Source organism: Ursus americanus, chromosome 22, assembly GCF_024610735.1.
Source record: "Ursus americanus isolate L20-20 chromosome 22, mUrsAme1.1.p, whole genome shotgun sequence".
Taxonomy (NCBI): Eukaryota; Metazoa; Chordata; class Mammalia; order Carnivora; family Ursidae; genus Ursus; species Ursus americanus.
The window spans coordinates 13489494-13516948 of NC_142148.1; the positions used below are offsets into that span (position 1 = coordinate 13489494).

Below are 27455 nucleotides of genomic sequence, written 5' to 3' on the forward strand. Positions count from 1 at the left end.
ATAATAGTTCTGATGGGCCGAGAGGCATCGGGCTGGGATACTTTTGGATAAGCACAGATGAACGATGGTTCCATTTTTATAAGGTTTTCTCAGGGGCAGGCTTGGACCATTCCAGCCACATTCCTCTGAAAGCTGGCTCGTTTCGAGCAGTTGGGTACCTTATTTCTGGAATCCTTGTCCTAGGAGTGTTTTCCCCTAGAAACTAGACATACCGCTTACTCAGTCAAGAAATATTTTTTTGAGTATCGACTGTATCAACGTTTATATTAAATAATATATGTATGCTAATGAAGCAATCAAACCTTTGAGGAAGGGGTGCCAAACTCTTCGTGGTGGTGATCCTGGGAGGCAAGGTCAGAAGTGGTGTTCGAATTTTTTACAATATGCATTCATTACTTCAGGAAGCAGACAAAAAACCGTCAAGAGATAAACAGAAGCAGAGTCCCAGACAGTCTGTGGAAACCTCAGCCTCTGTGATTGGAGGTGATGCGGGGGAGCTGCAGGGTGGGGGTCAGGGCTGCGACCTTGGGTTCCGAGCCAGGCAGGTCCACTCGTCCTGATAGCCCAGCCCGCCCCTCCTCTCTGCGTCTGGTGAAGAGCACAGTAACCAATCAAAAGGGGAAGTTTGGCTCCCCAGACCCCTCCCCTACCTTAGATCTTGCCCATTGTCATCGGATGAGACATCGTCAACATGGATCTGGTCACAATCCTACGGAGAATGTAGCAAGGAGAGAAAAGAGGGAGAAGGATGACTGGTTAATCTGAGGGAGTTTCTGAGAGTTGGTTTCATAAGCTGAGCACTGCCCTGGGAGTCAGGAGTCCTGAATTCTAGCATGAGAGCTTTGCCACTAAAGGTTGGGTGATTGCTCATTAAGTCTCATCCCTTCTTTTGCCTTGGGGTCCCTTATAAACGAGCAGGTTGGCTGTAAAGGGGAGGGGGTGACCATATAATTTACCATGCAAACCCAGATAGTTTTGCAAGTAAAGGGGGCTGCTGTTAAGATTACATTGGGAGGACAGGCACAGAGCAGGACCACCCCGCTCTGCCCCTGAGTAAGTGAGGACATGGGGACACCCTAGCCCCACGGTCGAAGCCTTAAGCCTTAATCCAGGTTGTGTCCTCTGCTCGGAAGGCTCTTCTGCCTTCGTCCGCTTAGTGAGCCTTGTAATCGTCAAGCATTCCCTTCTGGAGGTCCCCCCTTCCCCAGCCTCCTCTGTGTCCCATGCTCTGTGATCAACATTGATTGGTACTTATTATAATGTATCATGTATAATGCTTGTCACTCAACAGACTCCAGTGCCATGCTGCTTCCCGCCGCTCACAGATCTCTCAGTTCTCTCTGGGGAAACACCTTAGCACGTGTGAGTTAAGACCTAGGGGAGGGGATGACGCAGGTGGGCACATGACCCAGGCCCGACCGATCGGAGAGACCCGGGAACCTTCCGGCTTCAGTGATTGTGTCAAAGACAAGCATGTGGTCTAAACTGGACCAATGAGAGCCGGCCTGGGACTTCGGCTGAGACCTTGGGAAAGGGGCCTCCCCTTCACTGCAGCCAGCAGATGGTGGGATTAAGCCTGGAGAAAAGCAGATCTGAGAGCTGGAGACAGGGATGAGGCCCTGATCGCAGTATTGGTTCCCTTGGATCGAGCCCCGCTGAAACCAGAAACCAGGCCACCCTGACTGTGGCAAGCTGCATAATGGCCCCCAACCCCGAAATGTCCATGCCCTCATCCCAGCGTCCTTATATGGCAAAAGGGACTTTGCAGGATATGGTTAAGTGAAAGGTCCTGAGATGGGCACGTTTTTCTGGATTATCCGGGTGGGCCCTAAATGTAGTTACAAGGGCTCCTGTCAGTAAGCGGCAGAGGCATATCTGAAGGCAAACAGAAGGGGACTGGGGTGGAACTGGGGTGCTCGGGAGACGGAGGAAGAAGCCACAAGCCCAGAAATACAGGTGCCCACTAGGCACTGAAAAAAGGCCCGGATCCCTCCCCTCAGAGCCTCCAGACGACGTCTTCGGCGCGGCGAGCCTGATTCTGACCTCTGACCTCCGGCGCAGTGAGAGAACACACTCGTGCTGGTTTAAGCCGCCGAGTGTGCGGTCATTGGTTACACCCGCCCCAGGAACGCCCCCCGGGCTCTTCGGTTTACGCTAGTGGAGTCGGATTTCTGTCACTTCGCAACCAGGTGACACAACAGCCTCCACGAAGCCCCGCGCAACACACACATCCGTCACCTCTGCCTTCGTCCTGAGGTCCCCCCAGGTGACAGGATGGGCACGCAGAGGCCGTGAGCCTGCTGCGCCCGCTCCCGCGGGCCTGGTGAGCCTCAGGCTCCGGCGTCTGACCACCTCCCGGCTGTGTGACCTCGAGCCCGCGGCATAACCACCCTGAGCCTCAGAGGTCGTGCTGGGAAACGTGGGACAGCGGAGCCTCCTTCACGGGCTTGGCGTGAGGAGAAGGGGGTGCTGGGCTGAACGCAGGTGTGGCATGGATGGTAGTTTCTACTATTGTGTTCAGATTTATAAATGGCCACATTTTGGTTGCGAGGTAATTTCAGGAGGCAGGTATCTCCCGGAAAACACTGCTAGGGAGAGGAGAAGCACGTGGAACTCTGAGCATGACTTCTAAGAAAAAAATTGGTGGTGACATCTCTGGACTCTTGATGGGAGGGTAGAATCTGGAAAAAAGGTGTTTTCAACATTTTGAGCACATCTCTTCTTACATAAGGAAGAGGCCTGAATTTATCTTAGAGAACAGGAGCTCTGGGCGGGGGGCGAGGAGGGATGATAGGAACCCCTTCCCGCATTAATTTTTTTTTTTTAAAGATTTTATTTATTTATTTGCAGAGACAGCCAGCGAGAGAGGGAACACAAGCAGGGGAAGTGGGAGAGGAAGAAGCAGGCTCATAGCGGAGGAGCCTGATGTGGGGCTCGATCCCATAACGCCGGGATCACGCCCTGAGCCGAAGGCAGACGCTTAACGACTGAGCCACCCAGGTGCCCCTCCCGCATTAATTTTTAAAAGACATACAGGGGTAACCCTGTTGTTATGGAGATGTGGGGGTGGGGACAGTGGCATTTGGGGCAGCCTAGGCTACTCTGTGGGGATCGAGGCTGGAACCCGGGACAAAGGGGTGGTGTGGCCACTAGTCTCTCTCTGGTCCCCTGAATGGGCTTTGGCTTGCAGAGGGGTTTGCCAGAGGTGAGGATCGCTTCCAGAGCCCCTGGCAGACTCTGGCCCACAGCTCTGTGGCAAAGTATGACTCAGAGTCCCTACCCATGGGACCTCTCACATCCATGGGCTGGGAACAACGCCTGGGCGTGGGGAGCAGTGTGCTCTTACAGGCCTGGCTGGAAAGGGCAGTGGGGAAGTTCCACCATGTGGGCAGGTGGTAGTCAGAGCAGATGGCAAAGAACATGGTGGATGTTAAGTGGTGAACCCAACTGAGAAGCTCTTTGGAGCGCTGGGAAAAAACTGGGGATACTGAGTGACCACTCTTGAGCGAGCTTACACCCAAGCCTCTACTGTTCCTCATTCCGCATTCCCTTTCTTTCCATGTGCCCGGGATTCTCATCGATGCTTGGTGGTCTCAGGTCTACTGGATGCCCCTCCCCAAGAGGGACCGTCCTTTCCCAAAATAGTCGAGCACGATGGTACATCCCAACTTGGACGATTCTATAGTCACGCTGTCTAATACAGTAGCGATTAGCCCCATGTGGTTATTGACAGTTATAGTTAAATAAATTTATATTCAAGAGCTTAAAAAATTTAGTTCCTTAGGCCTATTTCAAGTGCTCAGGAGCCACATGTAACCAGTGGCTACTGTACTGCACAGCACATGAACTCCCATCACCACAGAAAATTCTAGTGCTGCTCTTGAGGGGTGAAGGAACCGGGCCGACAACTCTGCTGTGTTGATAAGCTCACCGAGGGAAGAGCTTGCAAGCTGGCCTGGAGACGTGGCTTATGCAGCCCACACTATGCTTGAAACATTTTTTTGAAACAGAGGCCAATATGTAAACTCAGGGGACCTCTCTTTCTCTCTCTCTCCCTCTCCCTGCTTGTTCTCACTCTCTTTCTCTGTCTTTCCAGATTTTCAGCTACTCTGAGACTGTACATGCCCTGTCCCAATCATTCTTAGCCCTTTCCAGGGCTCTACAGGCTCGTCTGGGTTTTCTTCCCTTCACGTGACCTGCTTAACATGGCCCCAGTGGGCATGCTAGTGGGAGCCCTCCGAGCCATAGAAATCTTACACCGATGGAAGAGTCCTCTACCAGCAAGCCTGATGTGTCCATGAAAACGGTCTTTAAAAGCCAACGCTGACTTTGAAGACCCAGGCACAGAGAAAACAAAATTAGAGCAGACTTCTCCCCCATCCATTGCTTTGCCTGGAATTGGAAAAACACCTCCCTGTGCCCCCCAGCCCTTGCCTCAAGCTCGAAAGCTGCTCGGGGGTCACACGGGCTCAGGCCCCCGGGCAGGGTTCCCTGTGCTTTCCCTGATGTCAGGGGAAAGGCATGTGGGAGGCTCTGGTTTTCTCATTTGCAAGGGGATCGTTGGGGGTGCTAAAGTGTGACAACAGTAGCGATCACATTTCGGACTTAATAAAATACCAGGACGCTCAGCTAGACGCTACCTCATACTCCACCAGCTGACCCGGATCCAGTTACCCGCTGAGCCTGGGCTGGCAACGAGGGGAGTGGGACAACGCAGAGGATGAGAGCTCGGGGGGGGAGATCCTGTGCCCCTCAATTCTCCTGCGTGGGGGGCAGTCCTCGAAGGTGGGATGCTGGCTTTTCACAGCCTAGGGTGCTTCTGGCCTCTTCAGGCTCAAGTGTGACCATCCTGGGGGGTCCGGGCAGGACCTGCTCGTAAAGACAGAGAAAGGGTTCCCATGCCTCGACCTAGTTGAGAGGTTTGGGCCTCCGTGCAATCCCAGCCGTGAGGAATTTACACTTTTGGATCCAGAGAAACACCCACACGTCATCTTGGGCAAGAATATCCATCATCCCAGCGAGAAACAGGAAAACGCCTAAAGTTCCCTCAACTGGATCAACGCTAAATAAAATGTGGTATGTCCATTCAGTGGAATCCTACCTGGCAGGGGTAGGTGGGAAGAATGAGGTAGATTTTTGTGTTAGCACATGGAAATATTTCCAAGACATCCTTTGTGTGGGGAAAAAAGCAGGCTGGAGAATGATACATCCAGTATCACATCATATATATACGTGTGTGTATATATATATGTGTGTGTGTGTATGTGTGTGTGTGTGTGTATATGTGTGTGTATATATATGTGTGTGTGTATATATGTGTGTGTGTGTATATATAATCTACATATGTGTGTATATATACATACATACAGTTGACCCAGGAACAGCACGGGGGCTTAGGGCGCTGACCCCCAAGCAGTCAAAAATCTGTGTATAACTTTTGACAGCCCCCCCAAACTTAACTACTAATAGCTGCTGTTGACCGAAGCCTTACTGGTAGTATAAACAGTCGGTTACCACCTATTTTATATATTATGGCTATTGTATACTGTATTCTTACAGTAAAGTGAGCTACAGAAAAGTATTAAGAAAATCGTAAGGAAAATACATTTGCAGTACTGTGCGGTATTTATTTAAAAAGCTGCAAGTATGTGGATCCGTGCTATTCAAACTCATATCGGGGCTCCTGCATGGCTCCATCGCTTGAGTGTCCGACTCTTGATTTCGGCTCAGGTCATGATCTTGGGGTCGTGGGATCGAGCCCCACATCAGGCTCCGTGCTGAGCATGGAGTCTGGTTGTTCCTCTCCCTCTGCTCTTCCCTCTGTTCCCTCTCTTTCTCAAACAAATAAGTAAAAAATCTTTAAAAAACCCCATGTTGTTTAAGGGTCAGCGATATTTATAAAACCCCATTAAAAAAAGTAAGATATCTTATATGGATTTATACATATACATAAATGGGAAAAGAAAAATCTGGAAGCTTACACATCTGATTGGAAGCAGCAGTTCTATCTGGGATAGCGCTGGGACGGGTTAGTGGTCAAAGGAGGCTTTAATCTTGTTGAAATGCCTACTCCCTCCCTCCCTCCCTCTCCCCCTCCTTCACTCTCTTTTTCTATAAGGATAATACACATATGTGTTGCCTTCGAAAACAGAAAGTGTCTCATGGGAAGGAGACAGACAGGATCTGACACTGAGGGACACTTAGGTCCCAACGTGCCAGAGGCTGTGCTCAGCACTTTGCATATATGAAGGGGGATACTGTTGACATCCCATCTCATGGAGGAGAAAACGAAGTGGGGAGAAGAGCAGAAACTTGCCTGTTAGGGGCTGAATTGTGATTCCTCAAAAGCTGTTGAAGCCCTAACTCCTAGGACCTGTGAACGGACCTTATTTGGAAATAGGCTCTTTGCAGAGGATCAAATTAAGGTGAGGTCCTTAGGGTGGTAGCTCTAATCCAATATGGCGGCATCCTTATAAAAAGGGGACATGTTGCCGCTGAGACAGATACATGCAGGGAGAATGCCCCGTGAGCATGAAGACAGAGGGGATGGCACAGACTCTCCCTCATGGCCCTCAGAAGGAACCAACCCTGCCGGCACCTTGATCTTGGACTTCTAGTGTCAAGAACCGTGACACAGTATTCCTGTTGTTTCGGCCACCCAGTCTGTGTACTTTGTTGTGACAGCCCTGGCAAATGGACACAATGCCCGAGGCTACATGGTGAGGGAGAAGAGGAGCCCAGAACCACAAAAACTATTTGTAAACACACTGACTCTGGGCCCAGAACCACATCGGACGATGCATGGGTCAAGAGCAGAGAGTTTCAAGGATGAAAAGGGGTCTTGCCTTCCAGGGACTTAACATCACGAACATGAAATGCTGCACCGCTAATTCAACACACAGACGTACTGGTCACCTACTGTGTGTCCAACACTGGGCCGGATCCTGCGGGTGTCCTGGAGTTGTCCCTGACTCCTTGCTTCCCCTCATGTTCCTCAACCAACCCATCAGCAAATCCAGCTGGCTCTCCCGTCAATGTATATCCACCAGAAGTCAATATACAGTCACTATATGTCCACAGTCTGACTGTTCCCACCTGCTCCACGGCTCCCACCATGCTCCAAGCCCTCATTATCTCCCACCGAGATCAGGGCTCAATAATCTACAACCCGTGCGCCAAATGTGGCCCTCCACCCATCTGTGCGAATAAAGCTTTACTGCGGCACAGCCAAGTTCATTCATTTACTACTGTCTATGGCTACTTTTATCCTACAACGAGAGAACTGAGCAGTCGAGACAGAGACAGTGTGACCTGCAAAGCCTAAAATATCTACTATCTGGCTCTTTACAGAAGAAGTTTGCAGATCCCTGACTCAGTCTGTTGGGGCCATCTCCTCACTCTTCCTGCTTCTACCCTTTCTACGCCCCATCCTCCCTGCCCAGTCCACATCCAGCAGCCGGAGGGGTCCTGTTCACACCTGAGTCAGATCCTGTCCCTGTTGGCTCAAAACCCCACAGTGGCTCCCGTCTCCCTTTGCATAAAAGCATGGTCCTCACAGAGACTCAGGCCCTCTATGCCTGCACCCTGCCCCCATCTCCCACCACCTCTCACTGCACTGCAGACATGGCAGCCTCCTGCTGTTCCTTCAACAGCCTGTGCGCTCCTGCCGCAGGGCCTTTGCACCTGCCGTGCCTTCTATTTCGAATGTCTTTTCCTTCCCTTTCCATTTGCCAAAAGCCTGTGGAGGCTCTGTTGTTACAATCTCCTTTGTAAAAACTGCCCCAACTCCACCTCACATCAGGACAAATAACTTGTCTCTGTTTCCCCACTTTGTGGGGCCTCTAGGACTAACCTAGGCCTGACATAATGGCCAGTCTCTTCTTTAATGCAGTAAATTGGGAAACGCGAAAGGCAGCATCCATCAGAGAACACGGCAGTTAAGAGTATAGACTCTGGACCCTAGGTTCGAACTCCGGCCCCGCTACTCATTAACTTGATGGTCTTGGACAAGCTCTTGAGTCTTTTTGACCGTCAGCGTCCTATCTATACCTGAGCTATGGAACACCACTTACCACGCTGGGGTATTGCAAGGATTACACGAGTCAGTACAGGTAAGGCACTCTGCAAAGTGTAGAAAATGCCACATCTGCCATGTTTGGCGTGATTCCTGCTATTATCACTCTTTTGAATTCTACAGGCCTGAACTTGGTGCCTGGCACAGTAATGGTCAAATTGACCTGAGTTCACCGTCAAGGGAGGCTCACGGACGGCCAGCTCTGCAGGTGAGACAATTTAGAAACAAAGCAGAAAACTGCATTCTTCAGTCAAACCCCGCCAGCATGTCAGGACGCAACGCGCACATGCATCGCAGGGAGCGGGGGCAGGAGACAAGGGGTAGCGACGCTCAGGTTCCCATCTCCTGGGCGCTGTGGCTGGTGTTCAAACGCCCCTCCCTGGGCTTCAGTCCCAGCCCTGCCATTTTCCAGGTATGTGATCCTGGCCGGCTTACTTAGCATCAAAGCTTTCAGTTTTAGAATAATTTTAGATTACAGAAAAGTTGCGAATATAGTATAGTGAGTTCCCATATATCCTACGCCCAGTTTTCCTTATTGTTAACATCATATATATATATATATACGTATATATGTACTTTAAAGATTTTATTTATGAGAGACAGAGAGAGAGAGGAGGAGCAGAGGGAGAGGGACAAGCAGACTCCGTGCTAAGCGTGGAGTCTGATGTGGGGCTCGCTCTCAGGACCCAGAGATCATGACCTAAGCTGAAGCCAAGAGTCAGACGCTTAAATGGACTGAGCCATCCAGGCGTCCTAACATCTTATATTTGTATGGTGCACCCGTCACAACTAATAAATAAAAATTACCATATTGTTATTAACTAATGTCAATTCTCTCTCTTTTTTTTAAATCACAAGTTGCCAGTGGCACTTTACTTTTTCTTTTCAACATCCTGCTCTGCTGCTTCCTGGGCCCTTTTTGCCCAGATGCCGAAGAGCTGGGCATTGGCACGGGCCATGGGAAGCCTGGCAAACACCCTGCAGTTCTCCTCTGTAGGGCTCTGGCTCTCTCCTTACGGATGTTCCGTGGGGGCGTGACCCGGCCTGTCAGCTGGGTGGCCACGCTGGCTTCTTCAGCAGAGCTGTCTCCCTCCTTGGGGGCCATGGGACTCGTTTACAGGGACCATGTGGCTTGTTCGGCCTTCGTGAATCCACTGAGATCCTGATGGTCTGTGCCACCTTCTCGTGGATGTCAGCCACCTGTGTCCCTTCCCAGCGGAAGCCCCTGCCAGCTTTGGTGGGCTACCTCGTCGTGGCCCCCGAAGGGCCGGATGGGTCCCGATGCAGGGGGTGGTCGATGCGGTGTGCCGGGGCTTGCTGGGCCCTCTGCGCATCTGCCACCCCCGCTGCTTGGACCACATGGCCACCTGCCGCTGCCCTGGAAACAGGGCTTCAGGATCGTGCCGTCCTGGCTGGGTGCTGTGGCTGCTGCCTCCGGGCCTCCTCTGAGAGAGAACGGCCCAACTGACGTCCATTGTTTATTCAGAATTCCTTCGTTTTCTCACTCACATCCTTCTCTTCCAGAATCCCAACCAGGGCATCACGCTACATTCTGTCATCTTCTCTCTTTAGGTTCCTCTGGGCTGCGGTTGTTTCTCTGACTTTCCCTGGTGTTGCTAACACTTCAAAGGGGTACGAGTCAGGTGTTTGGCAGAATGTCTCTCAGTGGGGATTTGCCTGTTGTTTCTCTCATGGTTAGACTGGGGTTATGGGTTTGGGTGAGCAGGACTGCAGAAGGAAAGTGCCATTCTCACCGCATCATGTCAAAGGTACAGCCTGTCAGCACGACTTTACCACTGCTCATGGTGACCTTGACCACCTGGCTCAGGTAGTCTCCGTCACATTTGTTCGCTGTAAAGTTCCTCTCCTCTCTTTTCCATACTGTGCTCTTTGAAAGGAAGTCACTATGCAAAGCTCACAGTCGGGATGGAGTATCTTTATTCAGGGGGCGCCTGGGTGGCCCAGTCAGTTAAGCATCTGACTCTTGGTTTCAGCTCAGGTCCTGATCTCAGGATCCTGAGATCAAGCCCCGCATCTGGCTCTGTTCTCAGCGGGGAGTCTGCTTGAGATTCTCTCTCTCTTGCTTCTCCCTCTGTCTCCCCCCACTCACGTGTGCACTCTCTCAAATGCATAAAATTTTTCTTTTGAAGATTTTATTTATTTGACAGAGAGAGACACAGCGAGAGAGGGAACACTAGAAGGGAGAGGGGCAGAGGGAGAAGCAGGCTCCCCACTGAGCAGGGAGCCTGACGAGGGGCTCGATCCTAGGACTCTGGGATCATGACCTGAGCCGAAGGCAGATGCTTAATGACTGAGCCACCCAGGCGCCCCTCTTTTTTTTTTTTTTTTAAAGATTGTATTTATTTATTTGACAGAGAGAGGGCACAAGCAGAGGGAGCAGCAAGCAGAGAGAGAGGGAGAAGCAGGCTTCTCACGGAGCGGGAATACTTAGAATCCAATAGCATGTTCCTTGTTTCAGTAGTCAAAGCGCTCCAGCTTTGGCCACTGGGAACTCTTCCAGGGAGCTCCTGTGTCCCTCTGACGTCCTCCGTCACTGTACCACTGAACCGTCGCTGGTTCCTGGACTTCCTTGCTTTCTCACACCGGAAGATGCTCCTCACGTGTTTTGTGTACTTCCTGCCCCAGCCCTAGAATCAGCCACTTCTCCAAGGAGCACTGGCTCCTTTCCCTGGGACGTGGTCATAGAACCCAAGATCTGGGTGCTGGGTGTGCCCATTGCTAGCAGAGCGTCAGCTCGTTGGGGCTCTCTCAGGTGACAAAGTCTCCAGTTTCTTTTTTAAAAAATGATGAAACGTGGTTAAGTACTCCCATTTGCAGGTGTGTTAGGCCTGAGATGCATGTGGCAGGCCTGAGAAATGGTGCTGATTATAGTCCAGATCCCTCTTTCACCAGGGGTCTGAAACCGAAGCCCAGAGAGGGCCTAAGTGGCACTTAGGTGAAGAGTGACAGGGCGCGGGTGAGATTACCTGCGGGCCTGCAGGAGCGCCCCGGCTTTCATCGGCAACGACGGCGATCCGTCCGTTTGTCATGTGCTCGAGGTCCAGATTTAGTTTCCGGGTGATGCTCGTCTCATAAAATGTGGGGGGAGAGCATCTCATCTTTTTCTTTGCTTTGCAGTTTGTGCAAAATGGGATTTATCCTTTCCTCAAATGTTGGGCAGAATTCCTGTTAAACCCCAGCTCAGCCTGGTGCCTTTTTTGAGAGTACACCCTTAACTACCATTTCAATTTCTCACCGTCATTGGCTTATTTATTTTTTTACATTTCCCCTTGGGTTAGTTCTGGTGATTTAGATCTTCCTGCAAAGTGTCAACTTCATCTAGGTTTCAAGTTCATTGGTATAATATTGTACAGTATTCTCATAATTAAAAAAAAAAAGAATCCCCCCTGAACCCACAGTCATGTCCCTCCTTTCATTCTGGATGTGGCGGGGCATCGCTACCTCTTTTCTCTTTCTTTTTTTCTTGTTCCAAAGGCTTATCTTCCTTCGTGGTCTTTTTGATTTTCCTGTTTTCCTAATAAAAATGTAATTTAAGGCCCGGAACATCCTTAGCTTGCATCCCGCAGGCTGGGGCGCTCAGCGTTCCCATCGTTGTTCGGTTCGGAGCAGCAAAGCGCAGGGACAGATACTTATCACAACTCGCTCTGGTGAAGCTGGCGACAGCTGGGGTTTCCCCAGCCTGGCCTGCTGAGCTCTGATCCCCTTACTTTCTGTCCCTGGCTGCCTGGAGACACGAATGCAGAAAGGAAATTGTTGACAAATTTGCTTTAGAAAAATGACTCTCCTTACAGGCCAGACGGACTCCCTGGTCACTCCTCCTCTTTCGAGGCGGGTGTGTGTTTAAGTGGGATTGCTTCCTGCGGCCTCCAGACCAGCCCGAGAGGGGCCTGCTCCCTGGGAGGGAAACCCGGGCTGTCTGTCTTGTGTGGTCTAAATGTTTAGCTTATCCGAAGAGCACCAAAGAGGCCGTGGGCCGCACTGCCTTAATGGCCGGTTGGGCAGGGTGCCTGGAAGAGCAGCCCCGCGCTGACGTGGTGAACTGTTATTCCCCGATCGCTGCCGCAGAACCGTAAATCAGCCGCCAGCCGTCAGGCCCGCACGTCAGGCCGGCGGCCACAGCTTGCCCAGGTTCCAGCCACTCCGGAGTCCCTCTAGCGAGATCCTTCCCGGACGCGCCCCCTCCGGCCCGCCCGCCTGCCTGGCCGCTCCTGAATCCGGCGAGGGCTATTTTCAGCCAGAAAACCTTTAGGTCCGTCTTGTTGCTTACAGAGGATGCTACTCTTCCCTGCGCTCTGCGGGTCTTACGCCTTCTTCGCCCCCTCGGGGCACCGCAAAACCGTGGTGAGGTCGGCTTGGCCGGGGATGAGATTTCCACGCTGCTCTTACGTGACATCTCGCTGGGCCTCGGGTTCCTCATCTGTGAAAGAGAGACACAGAACCGCCCCTCGCAGGGCTGTTGTGAGATCTCAGTGAGGACGTGCACGTGCGAGCTCAGTACAGGGCAGCGCTGGGCAAGTTAACATTGTGCTGCCTCAGCGTTCCCATCTCAAAAATGGGGGTACGCGACCGTCTTGACCGTCGGCGGCGGTGTAAGGCCCGAATGAGTGCAGGCAGGCCCTCTGGACCACATGCGGGACGTGTCAGCTGCGGCTGTGACTGTGTTTAGCATTCCCAGCTGTGCCCTCCACTCAGCTCCTGCCAGGGCCCGCGTCCTTCTTTCTAGAAATGCATTCAGATCCTCTACTGCTCTGCTCGCCTTCCGGGTGGGGAGTGAGGCTGCTGTCGTGGTTCCTTGGGCTTCCGTTGCTGTTATCCGTGTGACTTCTGTTTTGTGTCTACACCGCAGAGACGGTGTGCTAACTCATGGAGGAGCTTTTGTCTGTCTTGTGCGTTTACGCCGGGAATTCCTTCTCCTCTTGCTGCCAGACCGTGCTTGTCTTTCTCCAGACGTCCTGGCTACATCGGCCCTCTCTGCTCTCTCGTTCCCTGTGGCCCCATCGTCTCCAGCACTGTATTGAGTTTGGGTTTCCTGTGGGGCATCTTCTTTCCCAAGGCAGAGGGCAACCGCTCTCCCTGGGAGACAGCACGGTGGGTGAGCCCTCAGACTCCAGAGCCAGGCCGCCTGCGTCTGAATACTGCCACTGGCAACTGTGCGACTCTGGGCTGTTCACGTAACCTCGCTCTCTGCGCCTCAGTTTCTTCGTTTGTAAAATGGGTGCTGTGGACTGAATGTCTATGTTCCTCCCGCCATTCATATGGTGAAGCCCTGAATCCCAGTGTGGCTGTCTTTGGAGATGGGGCCTCTAAGGAAGTAAATATTCAGGTTAAAGGAGGTCATAAGGGTGGGGCCCTGGTCCAACAGGATTAGTGCCCTTAAAGGAAGGGCCCTCAGAGAGCCCCCTTTCTCTGTCTCTGCACACACACTGAGGAGAGGCCACGAGAACACGGGGAGTAGGTGGCCGTCTACAAGCCAGGAGGAGAGTCCTCGCCAGAAACCAGATCTGCCAGCACCTCAGTCGGGGACCTCGAAGCCTCCAGAACTGTGAGAAAATTCATTTCTGTGGTTTACACCCTTCGGTCTGTGGTGTTTTGTCGTGGACGCCCAGCAGACGAAGACAATGGGGTAACGGCAGGGAGAATTACACAAGTTTACACGTGCAAACTCGTCAGTGTTTGGTACAGAAGCGCTCCTAAATGTCGGCTTTGATGATGATTTTCACCATCACCATCATCACTGAAAATGCAGGTTGTGTCTTACAAACTGAGGATTCTAGAGCTGCACTGACAGAACTTCCTACAATGAGGTATGTGCTCTGCTCTGTCCAGTATGACAGCTGCCAGCCACAGGCAGCTGTTCACGTTAAAATTAGTTAAAAGCAGGGGTGCCCGGGTGGCTCAGTTGGTTAAGCGTCTGCCTTCAGCCCAGGTCATGATCCCAGGGTCCTGGGATCGAGCCCTGCATTGGGCTCCCTGCTCAGAGGAGAGCCTGCTTCTCCCTCTGCTCCCTGCTCCTCTCTTACTGTCTCTAGCTCTGTCTCTCCAATAAATAAATAAAATCTTAAAAAAAATTAGTTAAAATTAAATATTATAAATGTTCAGGGTCTCAGTTGCTTTTTCAAAAATGCTAGCATTCCCTGCGTGGTAGGAAGCGGGAGTGCGGGCAAGAGAGAAGGACTGATTTTGAAGGCTTTTCCTCATTTCAGTCCCACAGTGACCTGCGGAAGAAATGGTGACTTGGCCAAATTCAGTGCCTTGCTCAAGGTCTTAGAGCTAAGAAGGTGTGGGATGGGGATTTGAACTTGGGTCCTCCGATCCCGGGGCGGCATCCCCACTCTCTCCCCAGCGCGAGGCCTCTCTGGGGAGCGGCAGCCTCCATGGCAGTGGTTCCGGTGTCCGGCCTTCATGTGGCTGTCCTGGATTTTGTTCTGTGGAAGCCCCTTTCGTTTACTTCTCATTTTATCTTGAATCTATTCTCCTTTTCAGACGTTTAAAACCTTCCCTTCAGGGGCACCTGGATGGCTCAGTCGGGTAAGTGTCCAACTCTTGATTTCAGCTCAGGTCATGAGCTCAGGGTCGTGAGATCGAGGCCCACGTCGGGCTCTGTGCTGGGCGTGGAGTCTGCTTGAGATTCCTCTGCCCCTACCCCCACCTCTAAACAAATAAAAATAAAAATAAAAGAAAACCTTCACCTCATCCTAAGCAATACCACCTATGAAATCACTGGCTTAATGTGTCACTCATCCCCCCGCTCCCCGATACTAGTAGGAAAAAACCCGCAAGTTTAACAATTTTTTTTTTCTTTTTGGTATTCAAGGAAAAGCCGGCCGCCTGAGACCTGGGTTGTGCCGTCCGCTATGTGATCTAGAAATGTCGTAAAGCCAGCTGATGGCGGCATTTTGGGGTCACAGTTCCTCACGCGCAGGGCAGTGCACAGTGCTGGGTCATTTGCCATTCCTGGCCCTGCCTGCCAAAAGCCAGCAGCACGTCCCTTTCCTGGGACAACCTGCACCCTCCCTCCCATTTCCAAACACTATCCTGGCAGGACGGCCCTGCCCTCGGGTCGGGTTAAAACACACCGATGAGGATAACGGGGTTGCAAACCCCGACAGCGCCTGCTCCTGGAGAAGAGATGGTAACAACGCCCACCCTCTCCCACACGCGGCGCTGGCCTTGGCTCGCGATGACCTCCGTTTCACGTCTTTCTCTTGCCTAAACTGAGAGCCTTCTTGCTGGAATCTGCAAACACTCCTCATCACACCGCCTGTAAAATCTCCGCCATTCCACAAGGTCCGGCTTTTCAAATCTATTGTTAATCAAAGTTATAGTATCTTGAAACAGAAATAATGAATTCTTCTTTTGAAGATTTGCATTTTTTAAGAGTGCAGGCCTTGGAGTCCAGCAAACTCCGGCTTGAATCTTGGGCTTAATCCTCACAGCTACCGTGAGCTTGGGCAATCCCTCATCCTCTCTAAACTTCAGTTTCCTCGTCTGTGAAATGGGGGGCAAGAAACACAGCTGGCTGCCCAGGGTTGTGCACAAACTCCTGGCACTTTTGCAGGTGATGATTCTATGTGCACATAAGGATGATGAAAATTATGATAAAATAATACTAATAACCATCAGTTATGTCGCACCGTTATGTTCTAGGAGCTTTATATACATGAATTCATTTAATTCTCAGAGTAATCTTATGAGGCAGGTATTATCATTACTCCTGTTTTGCAGATGAGGACAGAGGCACAGAGAGGTTAAGTAACTCACCTGAGGTCACACAGCTTGTAAGTGCAGAGCTGGGTTATGAACCCAGGCCATCTGGCCCCAGAATCTTTGCTCTCAACCACTGCCTCATATTGCCTCTGATAAAAGCCCACAGGACAGGGGAGATTTGCAGCTATCCTTTGGCTTTTCGTGCCCATCAAAGTCATTTCAAAAAGTATCTACAGCATGCAGCCTGTGCGCCGGGCATTTGGGTTGAACGGGCACTTAGTGGAAGTGCCTCATGCTTCTTGTAAAGCTGGCTGCACCGGCTGCAAACATTTCCTCCTTTCCTTGCCAATGAGGCAGAGCCCAGTGGCCCCTGAAGCCGAGTGGGGACAGGCAGAGTCTCAGGGGGTCCAGGAACCACCACTCAGGGGTCTGCTCCCAGGTCTGGATCTGGACTTGCTCCTAGCGACTCCCCCCTCTCAGGGTTATTTGCGAGGCGTGATGGAGACCGTTCACTGCTCTGGGTTTCCAGGGGCAGAGGACAAAGGACAGTCAACCTGCAGGTCTGGTTACAAATGGCACAAGCTTCGCTGTCACTGTGGAGTGCTTAGCCCGGGCCAGGCACCTGGCGTGCAGCGCACGGCAGCCTCGTGCCATGGAGGAGCTGGGCTTTACACACTCCATCTCGGATCTTACAACAACCTACAAGATAGGTTTTCATCCTCGTTTTACAGAAGAGGAAACTGAGGCCCAGAACGTTGAAGTCACACTGTGTCGAAGATCATTCAGCAGGCAGCAAAATGGGGTTCACACCAAAGTCTGACTTCAGGGCCTGTACTTCCACAGCCGCCTTACTGGTCGGGTGTTTGCTCTGCTTCCCGTTCATTCTGGGGTGGCTGGAGGAGAAGAGGTCTCTCTCTGCCGCAGGAAGTTCCTGCCGTCACCAGCCTTTGGACAGGTGGAGACCGCAGCTGCGTGACTGCCAGGGCCTCCCAGCTGCGGATTCCGCCTGCGGGTGCTCATGTCCCCAGCAGGGATGAGTGTGGGGGCAGGGAGCTCTCAGGACTCTGCTTTCTTCCTGCCACTGGCAACACATTGAACCAGCCCAGCGGGCAACCCATGCTCCCCGCCTTCCAGCCTACACCTGCAGGGTGTTTGGCCCTGGGCAGAGAGCTCGGGGGGCTCCTATTCACTCCAAAAAAATTTTTTTTCTTTTTTAAAGATTTTATTTATTTGACAGAGAGAGAGACAGCCAGCAAAAGAGGGAACACAAGCAAGGGGAGTGGGAGAGGAAGAAGCAGGCTCCCAGCAGAGCAAGGAGCCCGATGCAGGGCTCGATCCCAGGACCCTGGGATCACGCCCTGGGCTGAAGGTAGACGCTTAATGACTGAGCCACCCAGGGGCCCTACACGCCAACATTTCTTTTTACAAAGGAGCTGGGTTCTAATTCAGCTCCAAGTTTACTTTCTTTTGCCTTCTCTTGGTTTTATTGGGTTTACGGGGGGAGGAGGGTAGAAAAAGAGACTAAACGCTTGCATCTCCCAAAGCGGCTAGGCTTAATATTGGGGCAAATCCTCACCCTAGGGGAATGGGGTGCTCCCCCCACCCACTCTAGAGACATCTACTTGTGCACATACACATATGTTGCATTCGATTTCAGGGGTTCATATACCCTTAATAGATGGAGTGGGACCTGAACAATCACTCTTGAGCTATAAATTCTGCAAGCCAGAATTTATCTCTAAGTTGCTGAAGTGCCTGGCTGGTACTTCTGATATGCATTTTCATCTAAGAAGGTGAAATAAGTTAACAAAAACAGATCTGTCTGCAGGAGTATTAACTTCTGTGTTGTATGTTCCCCAAACATATCAATCCATTTCTTGCCTCTTTACCTTTGCACCTGCTGTTCCCTGGCCTGGGAATACTCTTTTCCCACCTGTCTCTCTCCTTTACTACCTCCCCAACCCCCCAGCAAATCCTTATGCTTTCTTTAATACCCAAGCATCTCCTCCTCTTTGATGCTTCGCCTGGTCCCCTCATCCCGACCAGGACTACTTAATCACTTCCTCCTCTGGGCTTCTGCGGAGCCACCTTGGGAATAACCAGCAGAGCAGTCCTAGCCCACCTGTCCTATGATGGTGTGGCACATGTGTGTCCCTTACCAGAAGGCAGGCTCCTCAGGAACAGGGGCCATACATGGCTCACTTCTGTGACTAGAGCCCCTGGTCCGTAAAAGATGGGCAGCAGAAGTTAATGGGAGGAATACAAGATAGAAGGACAAGATGGAAGGAAGAAGGAAGGAAAGCTAGGGGGATGGATGGAAGAAAGGACGGGGAAGGCCGGAGAGAGGGAAGGAAGCTGGGGACTATGTGGGAAGAAGGAAGGTGGAAAATACATGGATAGGAAGATGGATGACTGCACAGTTGGATGAATGAATGTGGGGGAGGAAAAATGGAGGGATGGACGGAAAAAAGGCTAGGTGGAGGATAATGATGGGCTGGAAATATAAGTGGAGGGAGGGAGGGAACAAAGGATGGATAAAGGAACAAAGAATGGAAAGAAGGAAAAAGGAAGGGAGGGAGAGAAAAGGAAAGAACAGATGGACGAGGTTCTGAGGGGAGGGTGGGGAGAGAGAGAGAACATGCAAGCTACGGCAGAAGCAGGGGAAAGAGGGAAGACCGGGAAAAGTGAGGCCAGGACTTTAATGCGGACCTGCTACGCTGTTTTCACCCTAGGGCCATGTTGACTGGCATTTCCTCCCCTGCAGCCTGAGCCTGGAAGTCAAAGCCAAGAGAGCTGTGTTCCCCGGAGCCTCCGCTCAGCTGGGAGGGAGGCCGCAGGGCTGGGTCCAGCATCAGCTTTGGCTGTGACTCCTACAGCCCTCTAGGAAGTGGCAGCTCGGGAGGCTCCCCAAGAAAGGGCTTTCAGGGTGAGCACAGTTCCGTGAGCCTGGAGGATGGTCTCCCCAGGTCTTAAGCCGTAGGCATGTGTTTCCATTGAGCCTGCACCCTGCCCTGCAACCCAGCCAACATTTTGGACGAGGGGTCCCCTGCCCCAGCTTCTAAGCAGCTCCCGCACGAAGGCGAGGTGGCCCGGAGCGGGGAGCTGGTTGGCGGTATTTCTGCCCAAGCTCCAGCGGCCGGAGTCACAATCTCTGCCATATCTCTGCATTGCGTGCACTGCTTTTGAATCATGGTGAAATCAGGAGGGGGGCAAGCTAGTTGTGTTTTTCTAGCTCGTAGTAAAATAAACATCTAATGATTTAAACGAAACGGTTTGCTTGGTACCATGAAGCTCCCCTGCCCAGCCCCAGGGCAAGGCTTTCATCCTCTCCCATCTGTCATTACAACCCTGGAAGCTCAGGGCTTTTCTTCTACCTATTGAGCAGGTGAGGGAACTGAGGCTAGAGGAGAGGGAGACACCTGCCCCGGGCTCTGGGCTCCGGGCCAGGCACGGGTGGAGCCAGGACTCCAAGGCAGATGGAACGGATTAGAAGGTGCTTGCCCTCAGCTCAGGACAAGTGTCCTGGAGAGCCTGAGATACAGCTGAACTTGGCACCTACCCTGTCTCTGGATTCTTCCCCGTGAGAGCTTTCACATGGGGGGCTGCGCGCCTGACTTGACCAAACTCAGATACTCGCTTCCACCCTTGCCCCCTTCAGCCAGAGGGAGCCTCGGAACGGAAGTCAGATGCTGGTGCCATCCTGCTTAAAACTCTCCAGTGGCTTCCTGTCACCCTGAGAAGATTCTCCAAAGCCTCCGGATGGCCCAGAGCCCCACGTGATCTGCCCCCAGCTCCCGCTCCCACTGCCCAGCACAACCCTCCCCGCTCGGGCGCCAGCCTCCCTGTTTCCGGAACCTGCCAACTTGGACCACGCTCAGGGCCTCTGCCCTGCTCTTCTGTCTGGCACGTTCCTGCCCGGATGCCCGCACGGTCCGCTCCCTCACCTCGTTCAGCTGTCTGCTCACGTGTGGCAGAAACCCTACCTGGTGGTATCAAGTGAAACGACAGCCTCATGACCGTCTCCTCCCAGACTCTGCTGGTCTCTCTTCGGGGCACTTTATCTGACGTGACCTGTTCAGGTGTTTCTGGTCTGCTTCCCCAGCGGCAGGTCCGGGCTTTGAGGGCGGGGACCTGCTGCGTGTCATCTGCCACTGAAGCCGCAGCGCTCGGGGGAGGGCCTGGCAGACGCTGAGTTTGCCCGGAGTCGCTGCTGCTTGCCAGAGCGAACTCCCTTATTTACAGGTGGCACTGCAGGCTCAGAGCAGAGAGGGGCCCCTAAAACTCCGCCATCCCTGCAGGGGCTGGCCTTGGGCAGGCCAAGCCCCTCTCCCGAATCCCGCAGTCTCCCCGGAGCCCCCGGAGCCTGCCCCCGGGATGTGGACGAGGGCTCCCTGCACCGGCAAGCGTGTCCCCGGGATGTGGACAAGGGCTCCCTGCACCGGCAAGCGTGCCCCCAGGATGTGGACAAGGGCTCCCTGCACCGGCAAGCGTGCCCCCGGGATGTGGACAAGGCTCCCTGCACCGGCAAGCACACAGGGCTCCCTGCACCAGCAAGCATGCCCCCGGGATGTGGACAAGGGCTCCCTGCACCGGCAAGCACACTGTTTTCACTTGTGTCAGTCTTAACTTGATCGCGTACCATGGTTTCAATTCCGCTGAGGTGCCTTGGGGGCTTCTGGCACTGGGGACATTTTTGAAAAACATTTAGGGAACAAAACCAAACTGGCTTCCCTGAGTAGCTCCAGCTGGGAATTAAGTCCTTCGCCAAGGGGTGTGACTTCCACGTCGGGGCCAATGAGGAACAGCGGAGGGGGAAGACTAAAGACATTGCCTTGAAACACACATCAGTCTGGCAAAATGCCTGGCTCTGAGCCTCAGGCTCAGCCCACACCGATGAAGTGCCCACTGCGTGTCTGGTGTTTTTACTGTGTGGGACTTCAGACTCTTATCTCTGCCCGTCAGTTTGGTATCTTCCCTGGGGTGTCGCAGACACCTCAAACCCCACGCGTCCTTGACAGAAGGATAGGTTTCCCCACTGCATTCCCACATCTGCTCTGTGTGCCCATCTCAGAGGATGGCATTGTCGCCCTGGTCAGGCCAAGCCCCACCCCCCTCTCTCCCCCTCATCCCCCCATCCAACCCCTCAGGAGCCCTCTTGGCTTTACTGCCATCCCGAAGCCCACATCCTACCACCTTGATCCAACCCAGCTTTCTCCTCTTGCTTGGACAACCACAATAATCTCTTTGCTGGTTTCCCAACCTCCACCCTTCCCTCCTATTGCCCATTCCCCACGCAGCAGCCAGAGCAGTTCTTTTAAAACATAAACTAGATCATGCAGCTTTTCCTGTTCAATGCTCCCTGGCCCCATGGTTGTCCACAGCACTTAGAATAAACTGATGTCCCTGGCCGGTGTCTGACCCATACCTCCCTCTCCAGACTCATTCATCCCAGTCGCCCCTGTGCTTTCACTGATTCACTACAGTCACTGTGGCCTTCACACGCTTTCCACCGCAGGGCCTTTGCATGTGCCGGTCCCACTTCTCTAGATCTCCACCTGGCTAGCTGCTGTCATCCTTCAAGCCTTGGCTCAAGCATCACCTCCTCGAGAGGCCTCGCCTGACTCCCTCAAGAGTGCTGACCACCCCCCCACCCCGGCCTACCCCCTCTCTCCCATCACTCACTATCACACCTCATTGTTTTATATTCTTCACGACCTTTTCATTAAATGAACTTTCTCATTTATGGATTTGTTTGGCTGTTTACTGCTGAGGCCCTGGGGATTGAGGGTGACATAGCTGGGGTTCCTACCCTCATGGAGCCAACATTTTAAGGAGGAGATCTTGAGAGACTAAATCTACCCTGGACTTTTCAATGATAAGAGCCAATAATTCCCTTCCATTTGCTAAAGCCAGTCAGGTTTTCTTATTTGCAATCAGCCGACTCTTTATTACATTAGGCTCCATATATACTTGCTGAATCCAACTGCCATGTTTGTTTTGCTCGTTGGTTCTCTCCCTCCCTTCCTTCTCCCTCTTTTTCCCCAAGACATGAGAGGTCATTGTAAAGGGGACCTGTACGTTGGATCTGGCTGAAGGGACAGTCCTGGGCTTGATGCTCACAGAACCACCCACCACACCAACGTTCTCTTTTGTCATCAATGAGTTTCTATGCAGATCCTCTCTGATTCCTCAGAAAGTTGAAAACAGAGCTACCCTACGACCCAGCAATCGCACCACTGGGTGTTTACCCCAAAGATACAAAGGTAGTGATCCGAAGGGGCACCTGCACCCCAATGTTCATAGCAGCAATGTCCACAATAGCCAAACTATGCAAAGAGCCCAGATGTCCACTGAAGATGAATGGATAAAGAAGATGTGGTCTATATACACAATGGAATACTACTGAGCCATCAAAAAAATGAAATCTCGCCGTTTGCAACAACATGGGTGGAACTAGAGGGTATTACGCTAAGCGAAATAAGTCAATCAGAGAAGGACAAATACATGATCTCACTCATATGTGGGATTTAAGAAACAAAACACAGGATCATAGGGGAAGGGAGGGAAAAATAAAACAAGATGAAATCAGAAAGGAAGACAAACTGTAAGAAACTCTTAATCCTAGGAAATAAACAGGGTTGCTGGAGGTGGAGGGGATGGGGTAACTGGGTGATGGACATTAAGGAGGGCACGGGGTATAATATTAGAGCACTGGGTGGTACATAAGACTGATGAATCACTGACCTCTACCTCTGAACCTAATAATACATTATATGTTAATTAATGGAATCCGAGATGTTGGGCAGAACATCAATTCCACTTCACAGATAGAAAGGCTGAGGCCCAAATGGCTTGCCTAGGCTGGACACAACACAAGATTCATCATTTTAGCTAGGGTTTCCTCCTCTGGAAGTCTAGGACCGCAGACCAGAAAGGAAAACCTGTATCCCCTCCTGACGATACATATTAGTCGTGCTCTGGGCCGACAAGCCCAGATCTGAATTCTTAGCCCTCATATTTCTACTTCCCAGGCTAGTCCCAGGGATTTTTGATTCCAGGAAAAAATATTCCTGCTAAGATAAACAGGACTGTTCTTTCATACACAGTATAATTTTAGGTTACCTTCGTTTTTCAATCTGGTAAACCAAAAATGCAAATACAATTTACAAAGCCATTAGATCCCCACATTAACCCTCTTATCAGCCGAAAAACCCCTTCTCACCTCGGAGAAAGCTGCTTGCTCTTTCATAGGGGTAAATCGCGCATTGTATTTCCCTCCTTGCTTTGGCTACCAGGGAGCTCAGAGAGATTAGCTCTGAACTTCACTGTAGTAGTCGGCCAGAGCGTGATTTTTTTGGTACAGTGCCTTATCCTTATTCGTTAACTTAGCTTTCTAGTCCTTTGCCTTAACAGTTCGATTTTAAATATGTTTTCCATTTGAAATTCTTTTCAAATCTTTCTGCCACAGTCTGGGTATAAACAAAGGAATTAAATTGATTTCTGACGCTGCCCCCCCCCCCCACCGCCCACCTCTTTTCCCATCTCTTTTGCCACTTGCTTTGGGGCACAGGGGCAGACACTAAATAAGCAGCAGTCCCTCTGCTCGCTCTCTCTCTCCGTAAAACATGTTTTCAGGGCAATGTAAATTGTTTTTAAAAGCTTCCATCCTGGCCCACTGCTAATTATTACTGACCCAGCAGGATCTGTACTAATTTGCCTTAATAAACTTATTAAATAGTAAATTTCAGGAGGAAGAGACGACACAGCCTTTATTGGATTAGCGAAACTGCCAGTGGACATCACCACCAGAGCGGAGAGAAGCCCACTGGCCGCATGGGGAAGCTGGGGAGATCAGCTGGCCAAGTGTGTTTTCAATAAACTGTCGCTGGCCGCGGTTTTGTGCCTTCTTGGGGGTCGTCAGCAAAAGTTTCTAGCTTCCAAAGGAAGAAGGAGAAACAGAAAAGAGAAAAGGCAGCGTCTCTTCCCCCGAACCCGACGCAGGTCATTAAACACGGTGACTACAACACGGAACGGGGGGGGGCAATGCCAAACCTCCAGGTCATTGAAGAACAGATGTGTATCTGCAAGGTTGAAGATCATTTCTTCCATCATCAGGCCGATGCGCACCGACGTCGTGGTGTCCTGGTTGAAAGAAAGGACAGAGTCACCTGCCAGTGGGGTCTCCCTCTCCCATCCTCTCCCCCCCCGCCCACTGAAAGGTAGTCATGGTCATCCTGACGGGCTCCCACACGGCCTCAGCTGTGTCTCCGTGTGGGGTCTGGGTGAGGATGCTGGACGGCTCCTGAGATTTCACTCCTAGGTGTCCCCCGTTTCTATCTGCCCTCTCCCCCCAATGCCCCTACAACTGCAGCTGTGCTCAGCGTTGCCAGATCCAGGAATGGCAGCAAAAAGGAGGGCTCCTCCCAGCCTTTCCGCTTCCAGGGAGGCCTGGAAGACCGCAGGGACGCGGCGTAAGCTAGGTAGAACCCACCGGGAGAGCTGACGTGTTGGTTCTCTCTTCGCTACAATCTGTCTGTGGATGCTGTTGTACTCCTCCCAATACCGCGATATCACTGTTCTCTCACAAGAGGATTAATTATAAAGACAAGCACACAAACAAAACTCCATAGTGGTCCATCCCTACCTCGGAAAACGAGGCCGCCATTAAAAAAGTAAAGTCATGTGAGAGTTACTGATGTGAAACTCTCACCAAGATATGAAGTAACAAAAGCAAGTTGCACCACAGTAGAACGTGTGAAAGCCAACTGTGCAACGAAAGGGTCCCTTCTCTGTCCCATACACAGGCTGCAGCAGACCTCCTGTAGGATGATCCACACCGGGGCTTGGCATGCTACACCCACGGGCCCAGTCTGGCCTGCTGCCTGTCTGTGTGTGGCTCGTGAGCTAGGAGTGACTTTCCACTTCTTCTTCTTCTTCTTTTTTTTTTTTTTCCGAGAGGGCACACGTGCGGGCATGCATGTGGGGGGAGGGGCAGAGGCAGAGAGAATTTTTAACAGGCTCCACACCCAGCATGGAGCCCAATGTAGGGCTTGATCCCATGACCCTGAGGTCAGGACCTGAGCCGAAATCAAGAGCTGGACGCTCAACCAACCAAGCTACCCAGGATCCCTGACTTTTTACATCTTTTTTAAAAAAAGATTTTATTTATTTATTTGACACAGAGAGAGAGGGAACAGAAGCGGGGGGAGTGGGAGAGGAAGAAGCAGGCTCCCAGCGGAGGAGCCTGATGTGGGGCTCGATCCCAGAACCCTGGGATCACGCCCTGAGCCGAAGGCAGATGCTTAACGACTGAGCCACCCAGGCGCCCCTACATTTTTAAACAGTGTATTGTCTATGGTTGCTTCTGCGCTTTGAAGGCAGAGGTGAGGAGGAGCCACGGAGACCCTGCGTCTTGCAAAGCCTAAAATATTTACTATCTGGCCCTTTGCAGGAAAGGTCTGCCAACCCCTGATAAATACCCTGCCTGTTGAACTCAGATGAGACCATGTGACTTGCACTGGGCAATGATATGTGAGCAGAAGTTATGTTTCATTTCTGGTCCGAAGCTTTAAGAGCAAGTGCGTGGTTTGTCCTGCTCTCTCCTCCCACTTCGCAAGACTAAATGTTCCGGAGAAAAGAGAATGCGGGTCAGAGCTGCAACAGACCAGAATGGGCATGTACTATAAAAGAGAAGTAGCTGACATTTGGGGGATGTTAGTTACTGCAGCATAACCTCACCTATCGTAACTAATATGCGTGAACATACTTGCCGTGATGGTTCTCGGTTCCGGCTGCACACCGTAATGATCAGGAGAAGGTAACAATCCTGATGGTCAGGCCCTCCCCCAGGCCCGTAAAATCAATTTCTGAGGATGGGGTCCAGGCATTAGGAATTTTGAAATCTCTCCACCCACCTGATTTCCATGTGCAGCCAAGGTTAAGAACCACTGGTCTAAAAGGATATACGACACTTGGTAATATTCCAGGTTACTATCTATTAAGTGCTTTCTCTGTGCCACTGTATAAATTACCTCATTTACTTAACTCGTTTAATTCCCACAAGGACTTATGAGTTAGGTGTTATTATTTTCCCACTTTACAGATGAGAAAACTGAGACCCAAAACGGTTAGGTAACTTGCTCAAGGCCCTGCAGGTAGTGAGTGCTGGGATTTGAACCCAGGTCGTGTGGCCCCGGAGCAGCACTGCTTGTGAGGAGGGCTTGGAGGGGCTGCGGTGACAGGGGGCATGGAGGTGACCTTGTACTGTGACGCTGTACATGTCTTTTCCTGCTTGAATTTTTCACCGGGAGGCCGTCTTACTTCTATTATAAAAATAATTAACAACATAAACCCTTCTTGACCCTGAAAAAAAAAGGGGAAAAAATGTAGCTGGTGATCTCAGCTTCACACACACAACTGTGAAGAATCAAGCCCAGGAACACAGCCATTAGGTGAAACACCTCATTAGGGCCCCAAAAGCCAAAGCTTAGCACTCTGGGTCCTGGCTGGAAGGCGGCAGGGTAGAGCACTCAGTGAAAAATGAAGAAAAAATGAGGAAAACAAACCTTTCAGGGCCAAGCAGGGAATCAGTGTGTGACCCAGGAAAGGGTTTTGGGGGGTGTCTCCATACATTACTCACCCCTGAACCATTTCACCCCTGCATGATTGCACGTTCCTTCTTGGCGAGGCCGTGCGCCTAACCACGGATGAGCAGCCCTCTGCACGCTAGACAAGAAGCGAGAAGCTGCCGGCCACACTCATCCGCGGAAAGGATTTATGCAGAAAAATGTCAACTCCCAGGTCAGCGCATAAAACAGGAAAAGCAATTACTGTATACGGAATGGGCTGTCTGTGAAAAGTATTTTGTGAAGCTAGAGGGTGGCAAATACTCAGTATTGATACAGCTGAAATTGATTGCATCTTATCGATACGGGCAGGATGTGGGGAGGAAGTCTGCATGTGTGTGATGGGGGCCAGGGCGAGGAAAGAGAGCCTAATTCTCATCTTCTGGTTTGGGAAGCCAGGGAGCATGCCTAAAATGGAAAAAAAAAATCAAGAAGTAATAACATAAGCAGGTTACTTAGAAATTTGGAGGTAAGTCCCCCAAAAATCAGCAAACGTTGAAAGTTGTTGCCTGTGGGTAGAAAGAAACAGTGTGTGGGGTCCACTGAGGACTTCAGTTTCTCTTAACGCTTTCCTTTGTAGAACTATATGAGTTTTAAACTATATGCATATATTTCCTGGATTAAAAAAAGACTAAATTAAAAATGAAAGGCAAGACACTTAGTAATTCCACTTCCCATTATCTACGCTAGAGAAAAACCCATACAGAGGAACAAGAGACATGTGAAAAGGTGTTCATTACAGAGTTGTTTGTAAATACCAAAAGACTGAACAATTTAGCTGTCTGGCCAAAGGTTACTAAAGAAATAAAATGTAGTATATTCATTTGGCGGAAAACTAAATTCAATTGAAAGAAATGAACCACATTTCCACGTATTAGTATGGACATATCAAAAAAATAATATCGAGTGAAAGTAACAGTTTTCTGAAAGTTATATACTGCACGTTATTAACATTTACTAGAAACACATACGGTGCTACCACATATTTTCCGTAGGCACTTATATATTTGTAAATATCCGAAAGGATG

The 27455-nt window shown here is 51.2% G+C and overlaps 1 protein-coding gene across 2 annotated transcripts in view; it reads right to left on the reverse strand.

Moving 5' to 3' along the window:
* Positions 1–27455, reverse strand: part of EYA2 (EYA transcriptional coactivator and phosphatase 2) — a 267436-nt gene that overhangs the window by 28090 nt on the left and 211891 nt on the right. For both annotated transcript variants that reach the window (XM_045804754.2, XM_045804755.2), the window contains 2 exons: positions 23855–23944; positions 651–709 (listed from right to left, as the gene is read on the reverse strand). In XM_045804754.2, the coding sequence (XP_045660710.1) occupies positions 651–709; positions 23855–23944 (149 nt within the window). The remainder of the gene's footprint in view (positions 1–650; positions 710–23854; positions 23945–27455) is intronic.